This window comes from Trachymyrmex cornetzi, unplaced genomic scaffold (assembly GCF_001594075.2).
Source record: "Trachymyrmex cornetzi isolate Tcor2-1 unplaced genomic scaffold, Tcor1.1 scaffold83, whole genome shotgun sequence".
Taxonomy (NCBI): domain Eukaryota; kingdom Metazoa; phylum Arthropoda; class Insecta; order Hymenoptera; family Formicidae; genus Trachymyrmex; species Trachymyrmex cornetzi.
The window spans coordinates 4,655,142-4,666,825 of record NW_017300169.1 but is presented as its reverse complement, the minus strand read 5'-3'; the positions used below and the strand labels follow the sequence as shown (position 1 = coordinate 4,666,825).

The 11,684-nt window shown below is 37.7% G+C and overlaps 1 protein-coding gene across 1 annotated transcript in view; it reads right to left on the bottom strand.

Moving 5' to 3' along the window:
• Positions 1 to 11,684, bottom strand: part of LOC108768841 (growth factor receptor-bound protein 14) — a 349,214-nt gene that overhangs the window by 269,038 nt on the left and 68,492 nt on the right. The window contains exon 2 of the mRNA XM_018519476.1: positions 3,515 to 3,780. Coding sequence (XP_018374978.1) covers positions 3,515 to 3,770 — 256 coding nt within the window. The 5' untranslated portion in view covers positions 3,771 to 3,780. The remainder of the gene's footprint in view (positions 1 to 3,514; positions 3,781 to 11,684) is intronic.

The following is an 11,684-nucleotide window of genomic DNA, read 5'->3' as shown; positions in this document are numbered from 1 at the left end:
TAAAAAGTATCTTCTATCAGATAGTATAAGCAATTTTTATAATACTGTTTGCAATTTTGCAATAATTAAGTTTTTCGTAAGTTATGCAAAAATGAGCGTCTGACAAAATGTGCTCCAAAACTGACATAGTAGGCAATAATACCAACATTCCTATTTTATAAATAAAGATATATCCTATTCTGTAAAGAAAACTAATTTATGAAACTATAAACATTTAAAATGGCATAATATTATCAATAATACAGTCACTATTATTTTAATTACGCAATTTGCAAAAAAACACCGTAAGAATTTTCTTCTCGGATTCATAAAATTGGTTTTTAGCTGATTTGGTATAGAAATAAGCCGCAAATATATGAATTATGAGTTTGTACTTCTTTAATTAGCTAAACAGATCATGATTTTATTAGTATTAATAAAGTGCAATAGTTAGTTTCTGAGAAATAAGGGGGTGTCACTTTAGGAGACCTATGTCAGTATCGGCGACTTTCCTCTACGAGATCCTTTAAAGTATTCTTATCAAAATATATTCTCGTTGTCAGTATTTTTATTCACTTGAGTTATGTTAATTCAGTTTCTTGAAATTAATTAGTATCTTTCAATTAACATAAATTGAATGGAGGGAGTCACAGACTCAGGTGTTAGTAACTGCGTTGCAGGTTTTGGCGTCACCTTCGGAAGATTAACGACACAGATACATTTGAAAATTTTTATTCGAGCGCCAAAGTATGCCACATAGTGCCTAGCAGACTCATACAGTTTGTTAGCATTATAACTGTAAAAGACGCGCATCGCACGACAAGAAAGAGGCAGTCGACTTTTCGGCACGGTCGTTCACTCTCGTGTCTGCTTCTTCGCCTTTCTTGTCGCGTTCTCACGTAAACTGCGCAGTAAACAAACCCAAGTGCGTTTACCTCGCTATACCTCGCCGGCTCCCGCAAACACGATCTGCTCGATTTTTTTTTGTTGTCATTCCTCTTTGCTCACTAAATCGCTCGAGGCGTTTTAATGAGGCGTCGTGTGTATTTAAAACGATTTTTGACCGAGACCCGCTTTCTCCGAAAAGCCATCAGGCATACCTCACTACGTACTACGTGCAAACTGTAATAGACGTAAATATGTAGAATTAGTGAATCAAGTTAAATTGATCTATGTACGACTGATCGAGTCATTTGCGAGATTGACGCGATTAAATTTTATCGCCGTGTGAGCCTGTACGACGCACGGTCATGATTGCAGATGACAGTGATAACCTCTGATACAACACGAGTAACGATGAAGATATGATCAAAGAGCAAAATGGCAACCTCTTTGTAATTCTATTTTCTATCATGTTGACATAAACAATTAATGATACCCGTAACTATCTGTGATTCAGTTATAGAGTGATAAAGATACCTGATGTTTATTTTAGCGCGTTTATTATACTCATGAGTTCATTGATGCTTTAACTCTTATCTTATCAATTTGATTTCTAATGCCCCTATCATTTTATTGTTCTACACCTATTGCGCATCTTCAAATGCAGCGTATTAGAATCTAAAACCAATTTTTTTCCTCGGAATGCGGAAAACCACATGCTCATATCTCGACATGCAAGTCGATGTCAATATAAAAATATTAAAATTATAACGTCAAATACTCAAAATATCATACGAAGAAAAATATAGTTGTATAAATATATATGTATTATATGTACAGATATATACAAAAGTATTATATTTAGCATAAAATTGATACAAAGCTCGTATAAATCATTTATATTTTTATTTAAAATGTACAATACTTTTTTAGATATAAAAATAGACTTAAAAAGATTGTCATACATAAGAATCAATAAGAGAAACATAGAAAATTTGATAAAACTAGACGAATTTAGATAATTCAAAGATACGTTCGTGAGAAAATTTCGAAATATAATAATATAACACAGATATAGCGTAATAAATATAGATAATAAATAAAAAAGTAGATATTAATTTTTAGAGGTGATAGAAATGTATAAAGCCCATTCTTATCGCTACGTTGTCGTGCAGGACATATCGTATAAATCAAAATAATCTGCTCGTGCATACATCGCAATTTAGCGAGCCTACTTAACCAGAACTTTGCAACACAAACAACAGCTATTACAAATTCAAGCACACGTGCCGGTAAGCATGACTTACCGCTCCTTGCTAATTTAAGCAAGGATTAAATGTCACCGTTCAGGGAAATTATGTGATCGTCCTTACGCTATTCACGTTCCCACAAACGGCGGCAGAGTTTACACCTCTTTCGGAGAAGCCTGTTATTAGCGCCAAAGCGAAAAATATACGATATAGTTTGCTAACATTATTGGAAAACGGATATTACCGTATCGATCGTATGGAAGTTTGAGAGTGTCTAAAAAGTTTAACGTGTAGATAATATGAGCGCAAATACGAAATGGGATGGGGGGGGGAGGAACTCGCATAAAAAATACGTCTTACCTCGGATGGACAATATATTCATATCCAAAGCTACACTGCAAACATATAAATGAAATGGTCAAGAGAAAATGGGTTGTGATAAAACAAACCTTGATCGCAACAACGCTTGACATGTAAGAGACATTGATTAGTAAAACATTAATTATAGATGCATTCGGAGGAATATCCGTCACGAACTTGAATAGAGAATCTGACGCTTCCCGTTGTTTGTAAGCAGTCTATATAAAGTCAGAGATAAAACGGGAGCTTATCGTAGTAAGCATTATTATAACAGCGACAAAAATAAGAGCTTATCAGACTTGCTCGTTAAAGCTGTGATAATCCCCAAGCTGGTTTCGACCAGCGTGAGCGCATCGAGTACCGACGATAATTAAACGTAACATCTTAATATCAGACGTGTCATAATATTATCGAAAAAGCGATTATTTATAAAATTGTCTCAACATAATCTCCGTTATCGAACTCGACCGTTCCTCGGCGTGATAAGCGCGTCGCGAAATACGAGCTTAAAGTAATCCGATGCATGGAAATCGATTCCGCATTGGGAATCGCATAAGCCCCCGTCTCTTCTTCAAGTTATCGTGATTATAATCTTTCGAAGACAAGATTTTAAAACCGGATATACTGCCAGAGTTTCACACGGAAAGAACAATTTTGCTGAAATCTAAAAATTTAGCTGGATACAGATATGAAAATCATTTTGTTAGATCATCAAAATAATTATGTAGAACGTTTAAACGTTGATGACAATTCTGAAAAAAAGTTTTAAAATTCAAACAGCTTCAATGTCCTACATAATTATTTTGATGAGATTCAAACAAAATTATTTTCAAATCTATATTCGGCTAAATTTTTAAATACGTCAATAAAATTGTTTTTTCCGTGTAATACCGCATCAAAACTAAAATCGTTTCGCGAAGTTTTTCCTTTCTCCCATTATCATTATCGTCGTTACCGTTTTAATTTTCGATATCGATTAATAATCATTAAGGGCACAGAGGTATGAATGAAATCCGCTTGAAAGAAAAACGCGCAAGACTTACTGCATGTTCTTGATAACCAGCTCCGAATCAGTCTAGCATAATCGACGTAATCGATCACCTCGTCGAAGTCGCACAATAGCGCACCGTTTTGATCTCTCCGACATTTCCTTGGAACATCCTTGCTGCGGGGGTGATGGTGATGGCAGTGGAGATGGAGAATCTCAGATCGTCCTACATGAATCGTATTCGGGCTCTCAGTTGGATCTTCCTCGATGGCGCTCGTTAGCAAGGAAGTATCAGCGGAGTCTGCTGCCATACCGACGGCACTGCAATGAGACCGGTCGACTATGGGTTTCCAGTGACCATCACAAAAACGAACCTACGATAACGATAATCACACGTTCGGCAATCGCCATGCTAATTGACGTATTTAATTTATTGTTTATATTTCGTATCAGAAGATAAGAACGCGACACAAGCCAATGATTTTTAAAAAATTAAGCGGGCTGTCATAATGTCAAGCTATATTGCACAAATTAATAATATATAATCGCAAACTTATCACTTTACTATGCAAAACTACGAGGAAACGATACTGAAGGGGATTCACCGAGGATTATTATTTGGTTACGCCTACGATTTATTATCACGAAAGGATTGACCTCTTCAGACCCTGCATACATAATAATGTACATATTGGAAAAATAGTCAAAATTTTGAAAAAAGAAATAATTTTTCAATATGAATTACTTATTAAAATGTCCTTGAATTGAATTAAAAAAATTTTTTTCAAATTCAAGGTTCTATTAAAACCAAGTCTAAAGGTGTTAATCATTGCTTTACTGAAAAAGCTCACTTCGAGATGAAACTCGAGTGGGAGAAAGCGTATATCAAAAAGATAGACTTTCGTAGTCAACAGAATTCTGTAAAATAAGATAAGATCGCTCCGGATACGTCATCATCTTGCATTTAATTCACGATAACCCAGATTGCGGATTTGTACGTACAAAGTGGGTTATCGCGGCACGCGCGAAAAAAATCGTCATTATCACCGATATTATACGCAATCGCACTACGAAGATAAATATCTCGATGATGCCCTCTGACCCCACTAATGGCTGTGGGGTGACGGCGGTGATGTTTTACTATCTGTACGTACAATCGACATTTGCAGTTATCGTTCCACGGTACCGCACGGCTCGTCAAGCTCTGTTTTATCAAAGGCGGTGGAGAACCGCGTGGTGAACGGCAGCTGCACGTGCTGCCGCGGACAAGGACGTCCGCCCGCTCGTGTCGAGGATGCCACTCGGGTACATCCCGAAGGAAGAGGGACTTCTGGCTCCGAGGCGGGCTTCCCGACAAAGGCCAGCGTGGGTATGCCTTTCGTCATCCGCGCGACGAGTCGGGAAAGAGGTATCGATCCGACGTGCCGAGCTCAATAATTCCGACAAGGGTCCCTTCTCTCGCTCCTTTAACGCGGGAACACAATTTGTTAGCTCCTGCGCGATGCGCACTGCCCCGCCGCGCTCTTCTCCTCTTTACCTGGCTCCGTGTTCACGACGGTTTGATTCTTGGCCTCTCCTTATCCTCTTACCTCACCCCATTCGACTTAAGAGCATCGATCTTGTTATTAAATCGAGAGATGAGCGCGAAGGTGAAATTGACCTTTGTACCGCTTCGAATGTAGAGATTCGATAATAATGTCAGTCATCAACTAACGATCACTTATGGAATCGACGTAATTTTCCGTAAGAGAAAAAAAATACACGATAATAAAAATATCTAGCGCGTTGGGAAAATTATTTAACACACGTTATTATATAAAAATTTAATTTTTTATATAACCTGCGTCGCGGATTGTTTCACTGTGGCGGAACATGCTGCGATACGTATGAGTTCAGGTATGCGATCAGCTGTGCCAAAACTCGTAAATATTCACCGGCGCGCGCATACTTGATTTTATGGCTATTATCGCCGCGCAGCTTGCGGAAAGATATACCTCCGTTGCAACATCACACGAATGATAGCGTAGCGTGCACACGTGCCGACTGCATTGATCGACTCTGCTGTGATTAAATGAATCCGACATTGATAATGAGACGATAGCGATAATGGAACGACTTCACGAGCGGCCGTATGTCCGTTTCGCTCGCAATATATCTTCGAATAAGTGCAAAATTTTACAATTTTTTTCATCGATAATGTCTAAAAATACACTCGATTGCTGCAAAAAATTCTTCCATGTAATCGGTCATAATTTAATATACAGTAAGTGACAGCGTCTAAATTATAGAGTATCATGAACCGTTTAAGATGTATATACTAATATTAAACACTCGTAAAAATTATGACTAAAATTATTTAAACATACAATTTATTAAAATTATTAATTTTTTTAATTGACAGTTTATTAAACTATTTGTATAAATTAAAAAGATACTAATGAGGCAGCCAATGTCCCACTTCAACCAAATGAATCAAATGTACAATAGAGTTTATTATTTCAAGTTTAAACAATTCCAAAAGAAAGAGAGGGAGCTTTCAAAGATAAGTCTTTTTTTTAACTAATAGAAGATTGAATCTATTTATTCAGCCGATTTGGCTATTTCACGCAAAAAAATATTTTGCTGCTTCAGCTAGAATTATAGCTGTTTTTTGTATCTAATAGAAAAATTGTGTATCATACGCATAGAATTTATAGCACAGATCTAAATTCTATCTCTGTCATCTATATGATTAGATACAATATGTATCCAATATCGCAGTATTTACTAGAAATTTATCTATTTTAGCTATTTTTCGTACTTAGATAATTTTCGCTATAACTGTAAGATTACTTTTTTGAATGTTATGGATCACACACACGGACGAAGCTTTCGAAAACCGGGAAATCAGTTCATGTACATGCGACATTTGGCAAGTACGGTATCGCTTTTTCGTACATCAAGAAGCGATGATATTGCCTATGATAGTATCTAGCGAACTGGTCGTCCGGTCGGATAGCCCATCAAAGCCGAGGACGAGATGTCAGAAGGGACAAGTAGTCATGATACAAGCGGAGAAACGAGTTTCATATACTATAGAAGTTTCCTTGAGATTGCCAGTTACAAGAATAGTACCTCCGGTTTATCCCAGCGCCAACCCCAAAAACCGATATCTCGTCCGGAGCAAAGTTCGAATAAGTTGATGCGCTCAGGAAACGCAAGGGAAAAAGTTGAACTACAAAATCGATATGGATGTCACTGCTGTTTCGCCGGAACAGGTGTCACATATTTCGCGATGAATAAAATCGATTATACGGTATCCTCGTGTCTCTAATAATTTTATATTTCGCATTGCCTTTGTTTTTTACTCGCGACTATAATTTGAAACGACTATAATGCATTTATCGTGTTTTATATATGTATTTTATTACATCGAATCTCCTGCAAACGTAATATGTCAATTAGTTGTTATTGAATTAGCCTGGCGAGTTTATTTCACTGTTATCGCGCCGCCTGTCAAAACTTTAATTTCCGTAAGAGCGTCGTCGAAAAATTCCTTCTCTCTCTCCCTGCATTTTCGTTCCTAATGTCCCTTCCATGCTGCGGCGTTTACAAACGCGAGTCCGCTTGATGCTCGACGTTGAGGGACGTATACACCTCCGGCCTTTTCCCGCCTTTTATTTCAACAACAAAAATATGACAGCATTATCCGTGCGCGCCGACGCAATATCAGAAGTTTTGCGCGCAAAAATTTCCCATAATAGCTCGCGTTACGATAAATCATAAACGAAAATCCGATCGATTTGCGATAGATTTGCGATAGATTTCCGATAGATCGGAACTTGCGAACTGAGTTTATGTTCTAACAATTGATCGCACAAAATGTAATATAAATCGCAAAACATGATCTGAATACAAGTTTTCTCTTTAATCTCATCGTATCGGAGTCATTACTTTTGCATAAAAAAAGATCTGAATTTTTTGTCGAGATAAGTTAAGAATTTTCAAGAATTTCATTTCGTCTTGCTTTGAAATTTAAACTGCACTGAGATAAATGTTCTGAAAAATCGACAAAAGCCTAATCAAATGGCGAGACTGAATGGAATTGAAATTCCGTTAAAAAATTATGATAACCAAAAATTCTCTTCAGCTTCACCAAAATTCTTGTTAGGCCTTTTTGTTAATTTAATTAGAACATTTTTCTCAGTGTAAATAAAATAGCGATGAGTGATTTTCATATAATTATATTTTTCATATTTTTAATTAAACTTATCTCTCATTCACTTATTTATAATTCGATATAAACTGTTCGGAATGAATTAAATAATACTAGAATGCGGACGATATTTAGAACAAATGGAGGGAAGATAAAAGGCTTTTGTGCATCCTGTTCAAGTTTTCGTGTAGTGCTTGTAATACAAATAGAACTAGTTTGAAGTTAGAACTGACCGGAAGTTTCTTCAAAATGACCAGGCAGGAAGACAAAGAAGGGGAGAAAGAAAGAGATAGATAGATAGAGAGGGGAGAGAGAGAGAGAGAGAGAGAGAGAGAGAGAGAGAGAGAGAGAGAGAGCGAAAAAGCTCTCGACTTTACGGCAACGTCGGCTCGGAAACTGGGGGTTACGCAAAACGGATGAGCCCCAGAGATACCGCGCATCGTTTACCGACATTTACTAGCGGAAGAGATGGTAAATTACGCGCGCGTATCTCTCATGAACGAGCTGGTGCTGCTACTGCTGCTGCTGCTGCTGCTGCTTGCGGTAAAACATTACGACAATATTTTGCTTTCGATTCGGAGTTTGTTTTCGATGATATCCATCGAGTGTTCGATAATAGGTGCAGACCAGAGATATATTTTCTCTGTTGAAAATTAAAACAATATTTTCTCTGGCGAAAATTTTATCAGAAATTTTCGATCGCAATTTAATCGCATCTTAATTGTCAGTATAATAAATACAATCAGAATTGGTTTTCTGAAGGTAATAAAGAAAAGAGAGAATGACAGAAAGAAATATGAAGATGAAGTGTAATATCTCGCTCTGTCGATCCGGTATTTTTGTCTGCGAGCACCGACGTATGATCGATTCCATGCGATTCTTAATGCAAAACCACATTTATAGGCTCGGCCTGTCATCGCTTATTTTTCTACCTGATGATAAATGCGCTCGCGATCCATCGATCATCGATCTTATTCTTCAGCGCGAGCGGGTTTTTCCTTTAAGATTAAAAATATAACATCCCCCGCGGTGACTAATGTGACGTATGCGACATGTATATGACATCGAAAATAACATCACAGTATCAAATGTCTCAACAAAAGTTTTTGAACATTTCAAACACTCTAAAAATTATTTCGCTGAATGTAAAATAGATGTAAACTAACGAGATCAAATAATGAGTAGATGTAAATAATATTATTTTAATTTATAGGTTTACAGTGATTAACAGTGACAAAACACTGCGAACAATATTCAGTTAAAAATAGACGAAGATTCGATTATCAATCAGAATTCTGATTATTTCAACTAGAATTCTAGTAGATTTAACCAGAAAATTTTTATTCATCCACAATTCCAGAATTAATTCAACTAGTTTTCTCAGTGTAGTATTATATATTTCGATAACAAAATATTTAAAGAAATTAAAATTATAAAATAGAAAATATATATATGATTCCTTCTAACTAATAACTCCTAAATTATTTTATCTTCTAAGAATTACAATCAGCGCGCAATAACAATTAAGAAAATAAAAAATTAAAGATAAAAACATTAAAAGAATTATAATACTTATTTAAAAGATCCTGATTATATCAATCAGAATTTTGATTACCTCAATTAGAATTCTATTTAATCAGAAAATTCTGACTTGTTCAGTTTTAATTAGAATTCCAATTAATCCAACCAGACATTTTTCTCAGTCTAGTATCATAAAACTTGATTAAAATAAATATTTCAGAAATAATTAAAATTATAAAATGGAAATAAGTAATATATAATATATCTCTCTCTCCCTTCTAGTTCCTAGATCTTCATTCTGTCTTCTAAGAATTACAGTCAACGTACAAAAATAAGAAAAAAAAATAGAAAATGAAATAGCGATAGCACTAAAAGAGTTAGGTATAAAATACTTATTTAAAAACTTGAAATTTGCAAAGTCAATGAAAGTCAGTCTCAACACGCCAAGCGGAGCAGATCAATTCTACATGTGCGCGATATATTTTTTATCCTCCTTCATCTATGATTCCCTTATTCTTTTACGTTATTGGACTATATCGGGATTAGAGATGTAAACGACGGAAAAATACTAGAATTTTAGGGTAAAAAACTCGGAAATTAATGGTTTTTTTCCTTTTACTTCGACAGTTTTTTACTTAGATATTTTTTTTTAGGTCATTTAAATCTGTTCGCATTGCTTGAAATTCCCCAAAATTTCTGCATTTAAAGTGATATTATTAGAAAAATAGATTCGGGCGTTGAAATTAGAGAAGGCACAGATGTTGAATGCAAAGAGTGCAAGCAACGCAAACAGATCTATTAACCTATTATCATCTCATCAAGAATTGCAACAGCCAATAATACATATTTCCGCTTCGATATAAAATTATAAAGACGAAAGTATTAAAAAGTATCGAAATAACAAGAAAAATAAATTCTATTTCTTCTTCTACATATTTAACATAAATTCTAAGGTTTTTCATGAATTTTATGTAATTTGGTTAAAAGTACCGTTTTTTTTACATCTCTAATCGGGATAAACGTATCTACGATCGTTCACCGTTTCATTGAAATTCGAATTCGTCGTAATTATATCGATTATACCGTTCCCGAAATTTCAGTCGACCGTATAATCGGCGACGACGAAATTATTCGCGAGCGTACAATAGTAAGGACGGAAATCGCGCCGATAAAAGAACGCTTTATCACACGCGAGGTAGTCCCTCACAAAGGCTCGCTGTACTCTTTTTTCCGCACATATTGCCGCTACTGTCGGCCGTCACGTTTGAAAGCTCCTGGCACGCGGGATTATAAATTCGGCAGTGGAAACTCCCCGGCAATACGGACGCACAACGGTATGAACATTCCGCGGCGATCGACTTTACGAAGCCAATTTCGTCCGGTAACGCTCAAGCGGTCGTAGCCTCGGGGAAATTCACCTCGCCGTACTTTTTCTCCTCTTTTTTTTGTTCCACCTCTTTTTTTTTTTCAAATCGCCATCTCTTACCCAGAGCCCGGAATCCTTTATTCGCGTGGCGCGAGCGCGTCGATCCTCGGTTCCTCTTCATATTATTGCGGAAATCTCCGCTGAAACGCGCGCGTAAAAAGGCCGTACGAGGTAAGGTGACAGAAATGGTCATACACGGCGAACACCAGATCCCCGTGATTGCGCGGGAATCGAATGTTTGCGTTTCCTAACTCACTCGCGTACTCTCCGCTTTTCTCCCTCCACACAAAGCCTTCTCGCTTTTCGTAACTCCGATTACCGACAATCCCGACGCGCGCCTGCAGGCGCGACGTCACGAGCGCGAGCGATCCGGCCAGGAAATCACTTCTAATTGCTAAATGGATCTATAAATCGTTTCGCGTTCAACGCGTAATGAAACCGTGTTATTTACTTAATTGCAGGTGCGAACTTTACTCGGCCTGGGTGATATATCACGCCTATTGCGAATAATTGCAACGTAAAACGCCCGGCCAATCGATCGCCCTCGCGCGTCCTCTTGGGGAGACATCTCCCAGCGAACTGTCTCTTTTTCTCTCCTACTCGCGATCCCGCAGTCAATTTCCCCGGGTACACAATATCGGTGCCGAAGCTGCCAATCCGAACGGCTGCGAAATCGGATAGCGCGTCTCACGAAGACGTTCACATGCCGTCACGCTCGATAACAACCGTCTGCGTCTTCCTTTCTCGCGTATGAAGAAGGGCCGTCGCCGTCATCCCCTTAAAGAACGCTACGTTCTGTCGACATGCGATTCCATATGGCATACAGAGAGATCGACTCGCGCGCGCGGATATATAGCGCGTCTTCCTCGGAACATTAATTCGTCTCAACCCTTCTCGCAGTTAAAATAATCGTGCGTTTCATCGGCCGTATCGCGTCGTGAATCACTCGAGCCCGTTTCCTCACGCGGCCCGTATGTTAACCCCTAGGTCGAGTCGGGGTTTCCCCGGCCGCGGCGACGGGGGCGCGGGAAACCCGGCACAATTTACCGGCGCCAACAAGTCTGACGTGGAAAACTTCTCGCG